Below are 21,272 nucleotides of genomic sequence, written 5' to 3'. Positions count from 1 at the left end.
TTTCAAAACTAATACAATTCTATTAGCTTTGTAGCTGAAAGTCAAAGAAGTGGTATGCACAATTACAGTTCAGTGTCGTGTCAAACTTTCCCTTATCTAAAGAAAGAAAACAAAAGGGAAGATCATAAAAATGCTGTTTTAGGCCACAATAGGAACACACACACACATTTCCTCAGACGTCTGGATACATGTTTGGCTTTATTCATCACTGACAAAACATGACTTTCCTGTGCAATAATTTGGCTGGGCGTAGGTTGCCAATAGGAATGCAGAAAGTTGTCTTATGCTGAATCAGACCAGTGAGCCATCTAGCTCAGTATGGCTTACCTTGACTGGCAGCAGTATTCTTGGGTTTCAGTGGGGACCTTTCTGGCTCTACATGGAAATGCCAGGGACTTTACCTTCTGCATGTAAAGCAGATGCTCCGTTACTGAGCTCCGACCCTTCATAAAAAATCTGGGTTAAATGTTTATGAGGAGGGACGATATAAAGGTCAACACTGGTTCAAGGACCACCATGCAATACAGAGACCCTCTTAGAATCCCTTACCGAAACATCGGCCGTGACATTTGTTTGGTATCTAGCCCCCCAGTAGAATTTGATAATGGTGTGGGATGCCAACAGAAAGAAACATTGTGAATTTGGTTCCAGAAAGAGGTCTTGGAGGAGTTTCGTTTCTGCTCCATGGTTACAAGGGGACTAGAATTTTTCCAGGACACATCCTCTATAGGATATAAATTAACATCCTTGCAAATCCAGTATTCCCCCCAGTACATCACTGGGAGCCTCCTTCTCTCATAAGGGTAAAGGTAAAAGTAAAGGGACTCCAGTCGCGGACGACTCTGGGGTTGCGGCACTCATCTCGCTTTACTGGCCGAGGGAGCCGGCGTACAGCTTCTAGGTCATGTGGCCAGCATGACTAAGCCACTTTTGGCGAACCAGAACAGCACATGGAAACGCCGTTTACCTTCCCGCTGTAGCGGTTCCTATTTTTCTACTTGCATTTTGACGTGCTTTTGAACTGCTAGGTTGGCAGAAGCTGGGACCAAGCAATGGGAGCTCACCCCATCACAGGGATTCGAACTGCCGACCTTCTGATCAGCAAGCCCTAGGCTCAGTGGTTTAACCAATGCGCCACCTGGGTCCCTTCATATTCATAGCTATTCATAGGTAAAGGCTATGAATAGCTATGATGGCTGTGCTCTGCCTCCACGGTAGGAGGCTGTATGCTTCTGATTACCAGTTGCTTACAGGCTTCCTACAGGCATCTGATTAGAATCATAGAATTGTAAACTTGGAAGGGACCTCAAGGGTCATCCAGTTGAGCCCCCTGCAATGCAGTTCAATCTCAGCACCCATGAAAGATGTCCACCCAACCTCTGCTTAAAAACCTCCAAGGATCGAGAGTCCACCACCCCCCGAGGGGAGACGTGGAATCAGAGTGGCGTGTTCTGTTCGTGAACTGTTCAAATGCACTGATCTAGAGAAAGGTTTTATTGTCGTGTACTAAGTTGTTCTCTTTACCCCCTCAACTCTCCTTGAAGATGGAAGCTATAAACAGAACCGATCGAACCTCACTTCTCTATTAGTCCAGCCTATTTGTGCGGCATTGGCGAGGAAGCTGTTCCCTTCCTCCGAGAAGGCTGGTGGAAATGAAGATTGCGAACCCCTGGAATTGCTGGCTACAGGTAACATCCCCCCCCCCAGAATGACTATCCTCTTTAAATTCAGAAGGTTCCGTAAGCCCTTGAAATTGCATTACACATAATTGTGTATAATTGGGGGGCTTTGACCAATTGCAGGTACATTCCTTTAGCAGCACTTTAAGAAGAGGCGAGGAGATAGAGAAAATATATATCAATTACACTCTGAAGAGCTTGCTGCGATCGAGCTCAGAATGTTCTGAAGAGCCGCTGATAAGAAGAGTGATGTTAAGGGGGGTGGGGAGGAAGTATTTCATAAACTCGTTTAAAAATACACAAAAATTCACAAAGCTTACACATACAGTGGAACCTCGGTTTATGAACACCTCAGTTTATGAATTTTCAGTTTATGAACACCGCGGACCCATCTGGAACGGATTAATTCATTTTCCATTACTTCCAATGGGAAAGTTCGCTTCAGTTTATGAACGCTTCAGTTTATGAACAGACTTCCGGAACCAATTACACCCATGCTTCAGTCTATGAACGCTTCAGTTTAAGTACTCCGCGGACCCATCTGGAACGGATTAATCCACTTTCCATTACTTTCAATGGGAAAGTTCGCTTCAGTTTATGAACGCTTCAGTTTAAGTACCCCGCGGACCGTCTGGAACAGATTAATCCACTTTCCATTACTTTCAATGGGAAAGTTTGCTTCAGTTTATGAACGCTTCAGTTTATGAACAGACTTCCGGAACCAATTGTGTTCATAAACCGAGGTACCACTGTACCTGTCTCATTGTTTGTTGCATCTGCCAAAATCTAACTGATGCAAGCCAGATATCAGGAGTACCACGTCTCTCAGCACATGGAATTAAAGTCTAATTCATGCTATTGACTGAGACGATCCCTCCGACTCACCCAAGGGAGGCTTCTGTAGCTGCAGTGCCGTTTGTTAGGCCTTGTTGGACAACATATGATATTAGGGAAGCATTTAAGGCACCAGAAGAGCATTAAAGAGTTGGCTTTCCTCACGATTCTCTCCCCCCCCACCCCCGAGTGTGTGCCTCCAGTATATCTACTAAGCTCTCTACAAATAGTTTTGTTTGTGTATCCTTTCATTTGTATCACATTGCAGGAAATAGAGTGCTGTGCTTGCGCCTCTGTGTGTGTTTTGTACATCATAAGGGGCCATTTTTCGCTTAGGGTAAAAATAATAATCTGACAACAAAGAGGCAGAAATGCAATTTGGTGAAAGGTGTTCTCATCTGAATGTTTTGGAAAGCATCATACGCTCAAGGTAAGGCAGCAGATAGAATCACAGCATTTTAAAGTTGGAAGGCATCTGATCAGAAACATAGAATTGTAGACTTGGGAAGGACCTCAAGGGTCATCCAGTTCAATCCCCTGCAATGCAGTTCAATCTCAGCATCCATGGCAGATGGCCATCCAGCCTCTGCTTTAAAATCTCCAAGGAAGGAGGGCCCACAACCTCCCGAGGGAGACCATTCCACTGTCAAACAGCTCTTACTGTCAGAAAGTTATTCCTGATGTTTAGTCAAAATTTCTTTCTTATAACTTGAAACCATTGGTTTGGGTCATGCCCTCCAGAGCAGCAGAAAACAAGCTTTCTCCGTTGCCCATGTGGCAGGGCTTTGGATATTTGAAGACAGCTCTCATACCTCCTCTCAGTCTCCACTTATCCAGGCTACTGGCCTGGTGGAAAGGATTCTAGCAAGGATATATGGCGATGTTACATTCCGTCTGATACATCTACCCATACCCTGAGATGGCACCAACGTGCTTCAGATATATCCAGAATGGTAGCCAAGAAACTGAAAGATACAGGTTTGGGGGAAGATGAAGTACCTTTTGCCAGTGGGTGGGTGGTTCCCATAGAGACTGGTGGGGTAGAAATCAGTGAGGCCAATGACTGGTGGCGTCTCAGCCAATGATAGCCAGAGCGAACCAATTAGAGTCCCCAGACAAGGGGACTGAGGAAGTGCAGTTCTGTTTTGCAGAGCCATGCAGAGCCTCATGTCTTTCAGTAATCACATAATTTCGTGAGGTTGGTGTTTTTTGGGGGGGAGGGGGGGTAGTGTGGTATCATCAATTTCTGTCCAGCACGAAAGGAATGTATATTATATTAATGATGAAAACCACACCAGCTCATGCTGTTGAATAGCTAAAGGTCTTAAAAATCAATCCAGCTTTATTTAGAGGCGGGTGCAAAACAGTTACATCAGATTAAACAAACAGTGTCCAAGGGATCAATCACTTCCGTGCAAAAGGTGACAGAAGAGCAAGTTTGTTCTGCAGCAACTTCCAGTCGTTCATCAGCTGTGCTAAATAAGGCATTGCATGAGAAAGTTTACAGTATATTCACCACTCTGTCTGCAGCCATTGATTCACAATTAACTTTCTTCATAGACTATTTGATACAGTGCTAAGCAAGAATTAATTTTGCAGAGATAAATGCACTGTATTAATGATGTAGTGTAGAATATTTCCCTATCAGGCTGGCCTGCTACATAGATAGCATCCCTTTTAGACTGCACATTTCTCTTTTACAAAACCTCGTGTTACAAATTCTTTCCGGATTTGAGTCAAAATGTGGATGGGATCAATTTCCGAGATGAAAAAGGTACCAGGAAAAAGCAACGGAAACTAATTTAGTAAAGTTGTTCGTGTATTTTCAACGGTGTAAGAGACCATTTATTAGTAGCATTAGTTATTCCTAAAAGAAACCCCTGCTATTAAAAAGCATTTGAAATTGATACACTTTTAACTTATTGAATTGGAAGATTTAATACATAGATTAAAAAAATATATCTATCCTTATGAGGGGACACGGGTGGCCCTGTGGTCTAAACCACAGAGCCTAGGGCTTGCCGATCAGAAGGTTGGCAGTTCGAATCCCCGTGATGGGGTGAGCTCCCATTGCTTGGTCCCAGTTCCTGCCAACCTAGCAGTTCAAAAGCACGTCAAAGTGCAAGTAGAGAAATAGGTACCGCTACAGCGGGATGGTAAACGACGTTTCCATGTGCTGCTCTGGTTCGCCAAAAGCGGCTTAGTCATGCTGGCCGCATGACCTGGAAGCTGTACGCCAGCTCCCTCGGCCAGTAAAGCGAGATGAGTGCTGCAACCCCAGAGTTGTCCGCGACTGGAGTCCCTTTACCTTTACCTTTATCCTTATGAGAGAAGGAGGCTCCCAGTGATGTACTGGGGGGAATACTGGATTTGCAATGATGTTAATTTATATCCTTGCTCAGTCATAAATTTCCCTAAACTACACACTGGGTGAGATGCAACAACAAATGGTTTATGCAGCAGAAATCCACTCGCACAATAAGACTTCCAGTTTATCAGCTACCCGCATGCCCCCCCAATCTGCTCCAGATGGTCCCCCAATCCTCCTGAGCATATTTTGCGGGCATATAGTAGCTGCCGGGGAGAGTAGAACCCCCCACTGCATGAGAAGACACCCAGTCAAGCTACATTGAATCTCACCAAATCATGGAGTTTTGCACTGTGGGTGCTTGTCTGTTTATCACCTGTAAACGGCTGCTCGGTTTGAGGTAGTCCTGAGCATCATTTGTTCTTGTGGGACTCCTCCCCTGTCAGTGGTCCCAGCAGTGGGTTCTCTGGCTGTGGTGGCACTGGGCAGTCAGGTCTAAGGACACATTTAATTTCCCACCATGTTCCACAGCACTAGAAAACTAGCTGCTATTATTATTATTATTATTATTATTATTATTATTATTATTATTATTATTATTATTGCAGGCTACAGCCTGTGCTGCCCCACTGCACTGCCACACACCCACAGTAAGAGACCCACATTTATAGGAGCAACTACATGATAAGATGTGTGCATGAAACAGCCACATGGTTTGGAACAATTTGAACCATATATAGGCACATAAAGGACATGCCCCATCAACAGACAACCTGACGTTTCTGAGTGTCTGTTCCCATTAGCTGAGCAAATGTGGTCAATAATAAGGGATGATGGGAGTTGTAGTCCAGCATTTGGAGACCCACCTCGGACATATGACATGATACGTTTCCTACACAATTTGGCCGCCCTCAGTGCTATCCATGTGCGGCCACAGATACTGTATGCACTGTGTACAACAGTGACAAAGGAACATGAGGCCACGAGTGTTCATTATGCACCGGCTAATGGTTTTCAAAGTTAAAAGGGCTCAGGAAGATGGGGCCAAACTGGAACTGTTAATGATGAGAGTAATCCCTTTCTGTTCTTTTAGTCGTGAAGTAGCTTTATGGCTTAGATAAAGTTTAGAGAATATTTCAAGCCGCATTAAGCTAAAGTCTCCCTGTCACTTTCCAGAGCATAAAGTAGAAAGAGATAAAGTTGTCAAGACCTTTAAAGTCTTTCATCGGACGTCTAACAGTGGAAAGTGAGATTTGTTGTCAGAACTGTTTAAGGGAAATTAAATTTTACTCCTTTTCCATACTCCATTGAGAGCTCTTTGAGCCTTTTGTTAGGCGCACTAAGCCTTTAAACCAAGCAGTGTTACTGTACAATGTGCCCATTCATTTTATTATCTGATTCCAGAACATACCGCTTGCCGGTGGAGAACATTCTCTTTCATTACTACCCATTTAAGGATGAAATGACCATTGAAGAAGGCATGGTGTGGCCACCAAAAATGGGTTCTATTTCCCCTCTTCTTCTGTAACTGTTGTAGCAATAGGGACGGGGTAGAAATTTGAGGAATTCAGTTTCGAAAGTGGACTCATCTCATCTACACATCCCAACCAATTTGTGGACTGGAGATGGATGCAAAAATTTTGTTCTTCTTACAGAAAGCTACTCCCTGGTGCAGCTAGTCAATCAACTGATTTTCAGTGCTTGCAAAGCTCTGTGTACAGCTCTCTGCAAGCCATGGCAATTGTCTGATTGCAAGGAGTTGTGCACCCAGCTATGATATGGGGTAAGGCTGCAGCCTTGCTTTTGGCCCAGCCACCTTTTAACCTGCCCCGGGTGCAGAGCAGATAGGTCTGGCCTGACCATAATGGCTTTCCAGGCCAAATGAGTAATTCTGGTGGGTCTACTTAGCTAAATCACCTTGCTGTGCCTATTTAAAATGCCACTGATATTCCCATACCGTGGTTGTATGGGGGGATCATTGCCCCTTAGATCCATGGGGAGCAGCCCCTCCCCCCAAAAAAATCATCTGGACATCAGTTCTCATCATTCATAATGCAACATCAGTTTTCATCATTCTCGGGGAACTGCCCACACCAGGAAAATTGTTTGCAAAGTTTGTGAATCAGGCAAAATTCCATTTAAAAATGTATATATTAGGGTAAATGTTGCTGATGAATTTTGATATTTTTTTCCTTTAAAAAAATTGAATATTAACATGGAAATGTTCAGAGCTTCACTTAAATGAGATCCTTGTTCCCTTCACAGAACTACGGTTCTCATAATGGTTTATCCATTACTCCATACCCTCTAACATTTCTCTGATGAAAATAGGGACGTCTGATTCAACAACAGCAACAACAATTTTATTATTTATACCCCACCCATCTGACTGGGTTGCCCCAGATACTTTGGTGGCTTCATATATATATATATATATATATATATATATATATATATATATATATACATTAAAAGGTAAAGGTAAAGGACCCCTGACAGTTAAGTCCAGTCGCAGACGACTCTGGGGTTGCAGCGCTCATCTCACTTTCCAATCCGAGGGAGCCGCTGTTTGTCCAGGGACAGTTTTTCCAGGTCATGTGGTCAGCATGACTATGCCGCTTCTGGCGAAACCAGAGCAGTGCACAGAAATGCCATTTACCTTCCCACCGGAGCAGTACCTATGTATCTACTTGCACAGATAGAAGGCTTCTGTTCTTAATTCAGGTTCTGCACACAAACATGGCTCTCAGAGTCAGGTGTAGCCGCCTAAGATACCTAACAGACCCCATTAAAACCTTCAAGGGAGTCAGGCAAGGGTGCCTTTTTTGCCCCTCTACTATTCAATTTTTATTTAAATAACTTAGTATCTGCACTCAGTGACTTAGAATTCCACCCCCCCCCCCCCGAAGCTCACAAATTGGCATATTTTGGTTCTGTTATATGCCGATGACGCGGTAATCCTATCTCAAACCCCTATTGGACTCAAAAGAGCAAGCTTGCAGCATATTGTGAAATTGAATGTCTCAAAATTAATTATCAAAAAACTAAGATACTCGCTTTCGGGGGGGGGGGGGACCAAAGCTTAGAAGCTGGGAACTTCAAGGCCATAAATTAGAACAAGTCACAAATTATAAGTACCTAGGAATGGTGGTACAGGCTTCAGGAACCAACAGACCTCACATAAACTCCATCAGGAGCTCTGCGGAAAAAAACCCACAAACTGTATTCTTAAATTCTCCAGAGCCCAAGGGGGCTTCTTCGTCCCTGCAGCCCTAAAATTATACAAAGCCAAAACATTGGCACAGCTCCTCTATGGATCCTTTCTGGGCCCGCCTTCCTCTGCTTTCTCCCCCCTTGAGAGAGTTCAGTCCAAACTTCTTAGAGCTCTCCTACAGGTCCCCAGATGTGTTTCAAACGTATGGGTCAGACTAGAAATGGGGATGGTGAGAGTGGAGGCTTATATCTGCCTAACATCAATCTACAAATGGCTGTCATTGAATCTGCTCCCCCGAGGAATAGCTCCACTGATCCTCTGCGACCAGTTCCAGTCAGGCTGGCAGACATCAGTCCCGAACACCCTTCAGAAACTGGGTTTTGCCCCTCAAGCCCTTCTAAGTCTGGGGTTGAACCAAGCAAAAGCTATGGTTAGGCAAAGAATCATAGACACTGAGAGACAACAGGTTTGCTCAAGGTGCCCCGACTATAAAACTGGAGAAATCGAGAGAGAGGTAGCTGCACCAGTAGCATATCTCTTCTTTCTAGTATCCAAAAAATGCAAGAAGGGCTTTTACTCTTGCCAGAAGCTTGGCTTTGCCCTCACCGGTCCTGGAAGGATTCTTTTTTAAAGTCCCATATGCTCAGAGAACTTGTGCCTGTTCATTGGGGGAGATAGGAAGTGCAGAGCACTTATTTTTTAGATGTCCCTTTTATGAAGAGGCATGGAGTGAGACCATCGATCCCCTGCTGGTGAGGCTCGCCGACCTCCTGGAAAAGCAAAAATTCGATCTTCTCCTGTTAGGCAAAGATCAAAAGATGACCTGGATGGCCGTCAGATTCTGTGTACAGATCTGTAGGCGCAGACCACCCCCCGATCCAAACTAGTTTGTCAAGAAAATCCCCAAACTTGGTCCCTCGGGTGATTCTGGGTCATGTCTCTGTGGTAGCTTATTTTAAAGTTTTTAGTGTCTATACACTTATCACATTTATAAATTTAAAATTTACTGTTGTTCAATGTTTAAAATGTTTGTGTTCCTTTTCAGATTCTACCCCCAAGTGTGTTTTATATGCTGGTCTCTGACCGTACTATGTTATCTATCTACTTGCACTTTTTGGCGTGCTTTCAAACTACAGTGGTACCTCGGTTTATGAACACAATTGGTTCCAGAAGTCTGTTCATAAACTGAAGCGTTCATAAACTGAAGTGAACTTTCCCATTGAAAGTAATGGAAAGTGGATTAATCTGTTCCAGACAGTCCGCGGAGTACTTAAACTGAAGCGTTCATAAACTGAAGCGAATTTTCCCATTGAAAATAACGGAAAGTGGATTAATCCGTTCCAGACGGGTCCGCGGAGTACTTAAACTGAAGCATACTTAACACTTAACCCGAAGCATGGGTGTAATTGGTTCCGGAAGTCTGTTCATAAACTGAAGTGAACTTTCCCATTGAAAGTAATGGAAAGTGAATTAATCCGTTCTAGATAGGTCCATGACGTTTGTAAACTGAAAATTCGTAAACCGAGGTGTTCATAAACCGAGGTCCCCCTGTACTAGGTTGACAGGAGCTGGGACCGAGCAACAGGAGCTCACCCCATCGCGGGGATTCGAACCGCTGACCTTCTGCTCGGCAAGCCCAAGAGGCTCAGTGGTTTAGACCACAGTGCCACCCATGTCCCTTTAGATGTCTTCTAAAAGTTGTATAGTTGCTTCTTTCCTTGGCTCGGGGGCTGCTTAACTGCATACCCTCTCACATTTCTCCAATGAAAAGAGGGACATCCCACTATACCTTCCAACATTTATTTGATGAAAATAGGGACATCCTTAGGAACTGAATCAGAAACAGGGGCAGCTTCTGTAAATCCAGGAAAATAGGGAGACTCGGAGGCTCTGTCAGTCTGAAGTGTAGCTCTGTGAGGGAAATAGGGGACTCCTAACAACTCTCAACATCCTTAGCAAACTACAGTTTTCAGGCTTGTTTGGGGGAAGCCACGACTGCTCAAAATTGTACGATACTGCTTTGAATTTATAGTGAAGATGGGACCATATGCTTGTACCATTTTTAATGGGTTTATATAGCTGCACACTACCCTGGTGTTTTGAAAGAGGGCGGTATATTTTATAAAAAATAAATAAATAGATGCACAACTGTGCACACAGACAAATCTGTACCACAAGATTGATTATCTTTGTCTCACCCCATCCAAACCCCAGGCTTGGTGGAGTGAATCTGTGTGCGTAGTGAATCTATGCGCAGGCGAAATCCCTACTAACATTATTGGCATTAACGCTAAGAACTTCAGTATCGTGGCTTGCACTGTGTTGTAGTATTATTAACATTTTGCTGAAAGGAAAAAAAAAGGGAAAGTCTATTTGCTATTGCTCCTGTTTCAGCCTGTAATGAGGTCATTTGTTTTCTCAGCCCGAGAGGTAAAAGGAAGGGGGGGAAAAGATATTAGTTTTAATTAATTTTTAAAACAAACTCATTAGTCAAATGCTGGGAACATGAACTTGAAAGCCCTTTTGACAAAGACAGAGGGACGGGTTATTTTCCTTGTTGCAATATTCTCTCGGTGGAAACATATCTGTGTGCTTGTGGAACGAGACCAGAAAACGAGCTGACTGGGGTTGGGTGAGGAGGAACAACCAGCAAAATAATTGTCTCTGATCCTCCCCGCATCTTCCCATTGGTTCCATGACTTTTGATACATACACCATCCTACATTCCAATTCCAATTCTCTTCTCTCGACTGCCAAACTGGCGACAGCCATGTTTGAAAAGGGAGGTATTACTAGACTGGGGTAGCCCTGAGGTCTGCAGAGGAACATTAAATTTTGGAGTTTTAAAGTGGCAGGGGGCTTGTTGCAGAAGTTGGCTGGAAAGAAGAGGCATCTAGATATAAAAGGCCTTGAGATAACCTCATTCCTGGATCATACTGGGTGTGGTGGAGCCACTGTGCTATCTTCCTAGCTGCATAGCTGCCAAGTTTTCCCTTTTCTTGCGAGGAAGCCTATTCAGCATAAGGGAAAATCCCTTAAAAAAAGGGATAACTTGGCAGCTATGCCTAGCTGGTGGGTCACTGCTAGTTACTGGGAGGAAGCGAGGAAGTCAGCATGGTGCAAATGCATTGGCAGGAGCCCAGATTGGCTGTGCTGGCATGTTTTCCTTGCCCTAATCCCCCTATTGCCTCACTTTTCCCTCTCCCTCCCAGTAAGCAACATCAATAGGGTTGCCAGACGCAGTAGAGGACAGGACTTCTGTGCCTTTAATTACCCTGCTCTCTTTTGAGTCTGGAAACCTTAAAGAGAAACCAGCAGACCCTTTGCTTGCAAATTAAACAATTAAAGGGCAATTAAAGGCACAGAAGTCCTGTCTTCAATTGAGTCTGGCAACCCTAAACATCAAGCCAGCTACCGGGAAGTGAGTGTAGCAGCTCTACCGCATGTGACAACACGCTTCTGGAGAATAGGCTGTAGAAAACAATGTGGAAATCTGAGATTTTAATATACCTGGATTGGGCAGGGTGTTCAGCACAATGATAACAACAAAAAACCAAAATGAAAAACTGCAGAGCCTAAGAAACATACATAGTGGACCCAGAATGCTGATTAACTGGGGAGCAGGTGGGAGTGGCTGGGACCCCGAAAAGAAGCGCTTCACACTGCAACGTTTTGTTGCAGGCGTTCCTTTGCTCCTTCTCATATTTCTCATATTCAGGGTGCCGTTGCTTATGTAGCCAAAATGGAACCACTCAAACAAAGAAGGTTTTTCTAAGTGTTTTGTGGCTGGATGTGTCATAATCTCAAACATATGTTTTTTTTCTCTCTCTTACAGAAAGAAGAACTGTGACACTGAGAGTTCAAACACAACCAACGTACAAAACAATGTCCAACGTCATTGCATACTTAAAAGGAGCCACAATTCCTGGTACGTATATCTTTAGTCTGTCACCTGGAGTGGCTGAAAATAAGAAGGCAGTTGGGCGGGGAATGACTGGGGGCAGACTGAGCTTGACAGGGCAGGGCCTCACCGAGTGCTCCATGTTATCTAAATTCCATTACTTTGTTTTTCATTTTCTTAAAAATAAGATTTTATTAAAGCTTTTCCATAATAAAATGAAGTAAAAAACAACAACAATCTAAAGAAAAAGAAAAAGAAAAGAAAACACCACAGAAAAACCAAAAAAGAGAAGAAAAGAAATAAAAGGGAAGAAAAGTAAAAAGGACTTCCCATTTTCCCTTTGTCAGTTACATAAAAGAAATTATTTAAAATAATCACTATAGAATGACCCCAGTGGACCTACTTTCTGTTAGGCAATATTTCCCCAATCTTCTGACCCAAATAGGTTAATTCATTTTCCTTCCTACACTAGAAGTCCAAAAATGGTTGTTGTTGTTGTTGTTATTATTATTATTATTATTATTATTATTATTATTATTATTATTATTATTCTTTACCAGTGATATATATTTTCTTAAAATAATAATAATAATAATAATAATAATAATAATAATAATAATAATAATAATTTTATTTATACCCCGCCCTCCCCAGTGAGAGCTCAGGGTGGCTGACATCAATAAAATTACAATAAAACGTAAAAGAAAGAAAAACAATTGATTAAAATGTAATTTAGATTTTAAAATTGTTTTAAAATGCAGCCTCATTTTAAAATGGCCCAAATCAATATATTCAAACACATCAACTTTGTCTCCAACCATTCCTTCATATTGAACAATAATAAGTATTTCCATTTTGGTTCCATCTTTTTCCCCCTCTTCAGATTGGTGTATTTCAGGCAGCCCTCAGCTAAGTTTTATACTCAGAGCAGAGCCACTGAAATTAATAGACCTAACTTAGTCATGTTCATTTATTTTGACAGGTCCACTCTGAATGAAACTTAGCTGAATGGCACCGAAACTCTTGTTTCTGTTCTCTTGCCAACCTTTGCAGCCTAGACATTATGGGGGGAAATATAGACACCTACACTCTGTTAGTTTCATATATTAAGCTGGAACGTGTCCAGAGGAGGGCAACCAAAATGGTCAAAGGCCTGGAAACGATGCCTTATGAGGAACGGCTTAGGGAGCTGGGTATGTTTAGCCTGGAGAAGAGAAGGTTAAGGGGTGATATGATAACCATGTTCAAATATATAAAAGGATGTCATATAGAGGAGGGAGAAAGGTTGTTTTCTGCTGCTCCAGAGAAGCGGACACGGAGCAACGGATTCAAACTACAAGAAAGAAAATTCCACCTAAACATTAGGAAGAACTTCCTGACAGTAAGAGCTGTTCGGCAGTGGAATTTGCTGCCAAGGAGTGTGGTGGAGTCTCCTTCTTTGGAGGTCTTTAAGCAGAGGCTTGACAGCCATTTGTCAGGAATGCTTTGATGGTGTTTCCTGCTTGGCAGGGGGTTGGACTGGATGGCCCTTGTGGTCTCTTCCAACTCTATGATTCTATGATTCTATGATTCTTGAACCAGTTAAAGCTCATTGCAGAGTGTGTCTAAAATTCTTCTACAGTCTTATTGCAGTGAAGAAAAGTGCCAGGGAAATTTGTCAATCTGACTGTGTGTGCCCAATTAAAAAATGTTCATAAGTAATAATCGCAGGGGGGTAAAAAACCCTGAGGAATATGTAATTTCATAGACAATTTAATGCACAGACAATTTGCTATACATACTTCCCCAGCACACGCCAACTATGTTGCCAGCAGGGACGTGTAACTTCAGATAAGAATAAAAATAAGAATACCCTTTAACTTTTCTTTATTTAAGAGAGGGGCTTTTTATGCTAAACTGTTGTTAGACTAGAATCATCTTGACAGACATAAATATTATGTTTCCGAGCAAATGTACGAGAGCAATTTGAGGCTGGGCAGGGGCTGTTTGAGTTGTTCCTTTTTGATGTGCTTTAAAGCTACAGTTGCCACCTACAGTCTCTTGAAGTGACAGCTTGACATTGCCTGCTGAGGTGACAACTCTGAGGGATTTCTGAAGGAACCAAAAGGGTTTTGACAAGACTAATGAGTTTTACCAGGCTGTAGTTCTATAGACTGTGGGCTCTGAATTTTCAGCAGTACCCTGTGTGATGCTAAAATTCAGCGCCCCCGCTGCTCGTGCTCTGCTCAGATGACATCTGGGGGCCAAAGATTCTCCACATAACGGCTCTTTTTATGCTCTTATGACACCTCAGTGCCTTTAGAGCAGGTACCCCAACCTTTGGCCCTCCAGATCTTTTGGACTACAATCCCCATCATCCCTGACCACTGGTCCTGTTAGCTAGAGATCATGGGAGTTGTAGGCCAAAACATCTGGAGGGCCACTTTAGAGCAAAGAAGGCAACAGCCCACATTGTCACATAGAGTTCGGATATGCCCATTTCGGTTCACTCCCCGAGGCACAGCCATGAATTTAAGTGTAATCGCTTACTCCAGTTTTACCAGTTCCAGTCGTTTCTGAAACCTGCTCAATCTTCAGCGACGGCAGATAGGTTCTGAAGACGAGGCACTCGGAAGAGTTCTGTACCGAGAACTACAACATTAGCTGGCACTTCCGTGCAAATATGTTTGCATCTCTGGTTAGGATCAGGGCACCAAGTAGCCAAAATCTAACTAAGGCTTAACAGGTCTGAAGCTTTTGCTTTCTCGTGAACAGACACCTTGAAGCCGGCTGATTTCAGTGGTGCACAGCAGATGCAATGGGGGAAAATGGGAAAGATCACCAATACAATTAATGCTTTAAAGTAGCTGATTTCTCTGGCTGCTTAATTAACAACAACAACAAAAATTGCTTGGTTTTTTCCTCTCTTCTTCTTCTTCTCCCCATCCCCAGATAGATATGTAATAGTTGGCAGCCACCACAGCACTTTAGGTGCCTACAGTAGGCAGCAGTGGGCTCATGGAACTGCCGTGATGACTGCATTCATCCAAGCCTTGATGAGGAAAGTGAAGAAAGGATGGATACCTGACCGGACCATCATTTTCTGCTCATGGGGAGAAACTGTGTTTGGCAAGATTGGCTCCTATGAGTGGGCAGAGGTAAGAAATCTTAGAATTTTGATGTGTCAGGCATAGCTCTAGTGGCTTTAGCCCAAACGTAGCAGAGTTTTCCTGCACAGCGCAGAAGCTAGTTGAGGTGGAAATGACTAGTCGGCTAGACGCAGAATAACTATTTACAGGATTTATTAAAAGAAAATAAAACCAGCAGAGTTTCTGCATACAAAGCAAAGCAAAATAAATCCTCTCTGTCTCTCTCTCTCTCCAACCACATGCAGCACTCCTACTCCTAACACCCAACAAGAAACAACTGTGCTAGCATTCCTAGATAACAGAGTTCAGTGCTGGTCGTTAACCAATCAGAGAGTAGTTTCCAGGCCAGGCAGACCTTGGCTTTCTGCCAAGAGTAAATTGACACTGCCTTGAGTTAATTGTGTGAAGCAAGAATCTGTAAGTTTCCCATGAGAACCAATTAACAGAAACTGAACAAGAAAATGCTGCCTTTTACCAATCTCCTTAACCCAAGGGAAGCTGGGATTGCCAGAAGGATCAGCACCATCAGCCAGAAGCTAGTGGTACTTCTGATTACGAACTTAATTCGTTCCAGAGGTCCGTTCTTAACCTGAAACTGTTCTTAACCTGAGGTACCACTTTAGCTCATGGGGCCTCCTGCTGCCGCCGTGCTACCGGCGCGCAATTTCTGTTCTCATCTTGAGGTAAAGTTTTTAACCCAAGGTACTACTTCCGGGTTAGCGGAGTCTGTAACCCGAAGTGTTTGTAACCTGAGGTACTGCTGTACTGGTACCCTTGTTAGAAAGTATAGAGTTGGAAGGGACTGTGAGGGTTATCTGGTCCAACCCACTACATACAGGAATCTTTTGTCCGACATGGGCCCAGTGCATTGCTGTGAGGGCTTTAATTGCAAATTAATGGGGAGAACAACTTAAAAGTGGAAAAAATTAGAATCTGAAAGAAACTCAAAGGTTTAAAGATGGGTCATGGGTTCAAACCGCACGTTGGGCAAAAGATTCCTGCTTTGCAGAGGGTTGGACTTGTTGTTGTTTAGTCGTTTAGTCGTGTCCGACTCTTCGTGACCCCATGGACCATAGCACGCCAGGCACTCCTGTCTTCCACTGCCTCCCGCAGTTTGGTCAAACTCATGCTGGTAGCTTCGAGAACACTGTCCAACCATCTCGTCCTCTGTCGTCCCCTTCTCCTAGTGCCCTCCATCTTTCCCAACATCAGGGTCTTTTCCAGGGAGTCTTCTCTTCTCATGAGGTGGCCAAAGTAGTGGAGCCTCAGCTTCACGATCTGTCCTTCCAGTGAGCATTTCCTTAAGAATGGATAGGTTTGATCTTCTTGCAGTCCATGGGACTCTCAAGAGTCTCCTCCAGCACCATAATTCAAAAGCATCAATTTTTCGGCGTTCAGCCTTCTTCATGGTCCAGCTCTCACTTCCATACATCACTACTGGGAAAACCATAGCTTTAACTATACAGACCTTTGTTGGCAAGGTGATGTCTCTGCTTTTTAAGATGCTGTCTAGGTTTGTCATTGCTTTTCTCCCAAGAAGCAGGGTTGGACTAGATGATCCTTTTCTTCCAACTCTTCCGTTCTATTATTCTAAGCAGCTCAGCCCCTTGGAATGTCGACTGAAATGTTTGCAAGGTTTCTGGCAGGCCTACCAAAGAGCTTTATTGACTAAAATGAAGATGGTCTCATTTGCGTGTTCAGACCCAGAGACCTCCCCCCTAAAGAAATTCACACATGACTCAAATGTTTGTTTGTTTGTTTTTTTTTGCAGAATTTAGGCCACAACTTTATTGATTACAGAAAGTGAGTGGTTGCATAGGCTCTGGTTCGACTAGCTCCCTGCATCCTTACAGGTAGTGCTGACCCAGGGTACCAGCATAGGTCAGCCAAGAGTGAACACCTGGATAGGCAGAAAGCCAGGAACAGGCTATGTCCACCACCCAGATGTCCCCCTCACAGGGGTCCCTGGATTCCTTTAACAGAATACCCTTCAGATAGGGATGGTGAGAGCGTTCCCCCATCCCTATCACCTGAACCAGTGCCTATCCGCATCCACAACCTTACAAGTTGTGACAATTTGCTACGCGGCAGGCGAAACCCAAATGGCAACAGCCAATCAGCCAAGTGGGGGAAATTCCTGCTGTGCCCCTGTCCCAACGACAGACGACACACGACGGCATAGCAGGGTCAAGCGCAAAATGCCCTAAAAATAGGGAGAGGTGGGCGGGTGTTCCGAATGCATGAGCCAAAAGAGGAAGCTCTGGGTCACGTGCATGGGTATATATTGGTCCCGCGATCCGTTTGGACTGCGCCCCATTGGCCAGATTGAACCCAACATCGAGGTGTTGTGGCTGACCAATCTTACTCACCCACAACACAGGAGGTTGGTCTCCAGGTCTCACCACAACACGTGCCCTCTTTTAGGGAGGACACGGTTTTTTAAAAATGCACTACAGACTCATATTTATTTGGTGGTGACTGATGAGTCAGCAGCAAGGTAAATAAGGTGAATGAGATGCCTAAAAATAGTAGAAGGGAACTGAGCACTGTCTGCTATTAGTTCACATCAATGCAAGCAATTAATCACAAGTGCTTTTCAGAGTTCCCCCTGCAATTTGTAGACAATTAAAGTGTTCCTCCGTGGCAAACAAAAGCTAAGCAGAGTCAACTGAATGGTGAGCCTACCAGATGAAAATAATTTTCTAGAGGTATGTCAGAATCCATTGAGGGCACAAGAAGTGTTAATGAGACAATCTGTCAATCTGGTAGAAGTCCCTACCTTTCTCAGTCAATCAGCGACCGTGGAGGAAACTGGGTAAATAAGCAGTAAGGACAATCTAGGTGGGTGGTTAATTGGTACATGCCTGTCTGTCAGATCAGACAACAAAGCAAGGCAGAAGGAAAAGATGGATGGGGAAATGTTAAAACTTAGGATAAACACATACCAGCACATTTAATCAGAGCACTTGAATAAGATGGATCAGAACAGGTACATGTTTTACCTGGCCTCTTGTGATCCCCTGTATCCGAAACAATGAAGAAGATGAAACTGTAATTTTTGAATTGTTGCATTATCAGCTTGATTCAACTGCGGTGAATTACTGTGCTTCAGTTTATGATTCCCAATTTACCATTCCCAGCTATTTAAAATCAAACAGCCCACGAAGGTAAAAACAGTTGCTCTCAGACTTGTGCTTTCTATTTGCAGCATGCGTAAGTGTATTGAATAATGTTGCAACGTGCCATTCTTGAGCTACAGCATGCTGATTGGCTTAACACACACACACACACAACAAATGTGAAGGGGGCTTCCGCAGCACTGCTGAGCAAAGTGTCAACAATGCTGTTATCTCTACAGATTACCACTGGGCATTCAAAATGAATGAGTCCAAGGGACGTGGGAAGTGAAATCCTAGGAAACTCATTTGGGAGGACGAGATCTCACATGGGTACAGCAGTGCACACACATAGGGCCCTTTCACACGAACACCAGATTTGCAGCCGGTGAGAGGAATGCAAATCAAGGGGGGGCGCACTTCATGCCCAACCGTACCTCTGTGAGCTTTATCAATGTTTCCAGAGCCTGTGGTCATATCATCAAATGGGCTTCAAGGGTTATAGCATCTGGTAGTCAAAGTTGTGTCTAGCTACAAATGTAGCTCATCTTTGAATGTGTGAAGGTGGGAGCCCTAGCTGCTGGGAATCACAGGTAGGGAGGAGGTTGTTGCACTCACGTCCTGCTTGCAAGCTCCCCATAAGTATATGGTTGGCCGCTGTGGGAACGGGATGCTGAACTGGCTAGGCCTCATGTTCTTATAACTGGCATTCTGGTGGAGAGGGAAGAGGGTGGAAAAAGCAACTTTAGGCCTGGCTCTTTTCAGGTGCTTTATGAAGTCAGCAGCAGCTGTAAAACTCTAATGGAGAGATTTGACAAGGGATGCCGCCGTAACAAAGTTGAAGTGTGCTGAAATTATAGCTAAATGGGAAGGGGTGTGATTTGCTTGGGATCATGTATAAGCAATGCACGGAAATCCCCCCCCCAAAAAAAGCCTCTTCCTTGCAACGGAGTGATGTTTTTAGAATGAGCTGTGGGAGGTGGGGGCGAAGTACCAAAAGGGCCCCTTGTAACTGACTGGAAGCAAAATTTGTTTAGTTCCACTTCAAATCATCTTTACATCAGACATAATTGTGTTACACCCCTTCTGCTTGGTGTAAAGAGCCTCTTCATAGAACAAGCGGCTCATTACTGGGAAGGCAAATGGGAAATAATTGAAATGTGGCTCATGCGGATCCCTTAAAAAACATAATAAAGTGACAACACTGGAGAAAGGATGCAATTCAAATCTAAAATAATAGTTGCCTGGTCTGAAACATCAAGTGCGTTGAGAGTGTGTCAATGATTGCATTTGAAGTTTGGTGTCTTGTCAGAAGCAAGTTTAAGATCCCCCCCCCCTTCTTAAATATAACAGCTTCCTGTTATTTTGCAGTATGTAATGTTTTCATTCTCAGCTTTAGAACTGTAAAGATTCTTAATTCCTCCAGGCCCTGTTTTTCATTTTGTTTCAGACGATGTGAGAAAAGGAATTATAACCTTGCTAGAGAGAAATTAAACAAAGGCGTTCTTTGAAGTTCCTAAAATGATATTATAGAGGGTGGGAGCAATGAGTTAATTATTACTTAGGGAATTGGAGTGGGTACCCTGTTTCTCATATTTTAAGACATACCCATAAAATAAGCCATAGCAGGATTTTTAAGTATTCAAGGAATATAAGCCATACCCCGAAAATAAGACATAGTGATAGGCGCAGCAGCAATGCCGGCTGCGGCAGGAGGAAGAGGGAAAAAAATAAGACATCCCTTGAAAATAAGACATAGTGTGTTTTTTTGAGGAAAAAATAAATATAAGACGTGTCTTATAATATGAGAAACACGGTAGTAAAACACAACACACAACACACACACACACACACACACACCTTTTCAAGGGACTAAATGAATATTATACATCTTAAATTTGATCCTCTCATTCAGTATGATCCCTTGTTTCAGGATCTCAAGGAAGTTCTCCTGAGGAACGCTGTGGCGTATGTGAGTCTCCACGATCCGGTAAGGGGCAAAGCAGTTTTGCATACCATCGCATCTCCTTGTCTTCAGCAACTGTCAACTGAGGTTAGAAAGGTGAGAACCTTATTCAATTCTTTGCGATGTTTAATCAGGGGTAATGCAAAAATTCATATTTGACATTTGCAAATATCATGACGGTGTGCAATAAAAACCATTGCAATATCATATACCGTAACATAAAATACAGGGGGGAAAGGACAACATTCAATCAAATCCATCTTCTTAAAAACACATGGCAATAGGCGACGAAATGTCAGAATTGTGGGCAATTCTGAAATGTCAGAATTGTCTCCTTCTGGAGGTTTCAGTCTTTGAGAGCTTGAATGATCAAAAGTGCCAAAAGCTACAGAATTCCTGATATATATAAGCATAGATTTGTAGAGTTGGAAAGGACCCCAAATCCCTGCAGTGCAGGAATGTCAGCTAAAGCATTCATGACAGATGGCCATCCAACCTCTGCTTACAAACCTCCAAGGAAGGAGAGTTCACCACCTGCCGAGGGCATCCGTGTAAAGTCTTACGTGCATGTTGGGTTGCCAGACCTCCAGGTCTGACTTGAAGTCTCCAGGTTTGCCTGGCCTCCTCCAGCTGGTAGGCAGAGGGCTTGACTCTCCAGGTGGGTAAGAGTGCTTTTAATAATAATAAATATTTCAAACATTATTAAGAAGACCATGCATGCAGCTTGCAAACTTCAGCCCAGCACAGGAGTGTGGCTTCGTGACCATGGGCATTCAGGGTCATGGATGCCACCCAGTGTGCATGGCCCTGGCACTGAAATTTGTGGGTGCCTGACCACGGGGAATTTTGTGGGTGCTTGTACACCCAGGGCCCCACGGAGTTGGCACCTATGGCCCAGCAGGAGCTGGCTGCAAATTATAGCATAGTTAGACACTCTGGGGAGGTCTATCTACCTCTGCTCTGCTCTGCTCTCCTAATTATTTTCCATCACCAGGGGCCATTCCTAGGTCTCAGATTTGGCTCTTGGAATCTCAGGGATTGAGATGCTCCTGACCTACCAAATCTATGTGAATGTCGTTTTAGAAGGTCAGGGCCTACCTAAAAATTTCAGACCACTAGCCAGTGT

At 43.6% G+C, this 21,272-nt stretch overlaps 1 protein-coding gene across 5 annotated transcripts in view; it reads left to right on the top strand.

Moving 5' to 3' along the window:
* The window catches only part of NAALADL2 (N-acetylated alpha-linked acidic dipeptidase like 2), a 798,353-nt gene that overhangs the window by 609,266 nt on the left and 167,815 nt on the right, over positions 1-21,272 (top strand). For all 5 annotated transcript variants that reach the window (XM_035134128.2, XM_035134127.2, XM_035134132.2 and 2 more), the window contains 4 exons: positions 1,545-1,688; positions 11,871-11,963; positions 14,868-15,073; positions 20,114-20,242. In XM_035134128.2, the coding sequence (XP_034990019.2) occupies positions 1,545-1,688; positions 11,871-11,963; positions 14,868-15,073; positions 20,114-20,242 (572 nt within the window). The remainder of the gene's footprint in view (positions 1-1,544; positions 1,689-11,870; positions 11,964-14,867; positions 15,074-20,113; positions 20,243-21,272) is intronic.

This window comes from Zootoca vivipara, chromosome 5, assembly GCF_963506605.1.
Source record: "Zootoca vivipara chromosome 5, rZooViv1.1, whole genome shotgun sequence".
Classification (NCBI taxonomy): domain Eukaryota; kingdom Metazoa; phylum Chordata; class Lepidosauria; order Squamata; family Lacertidae; genus Zootoca; species Zootoca vivipara.
Note: the sequence above shows the minus strand (reverse complement) of the source record. Positions and strands in the feature narration are given on the sequence as shown.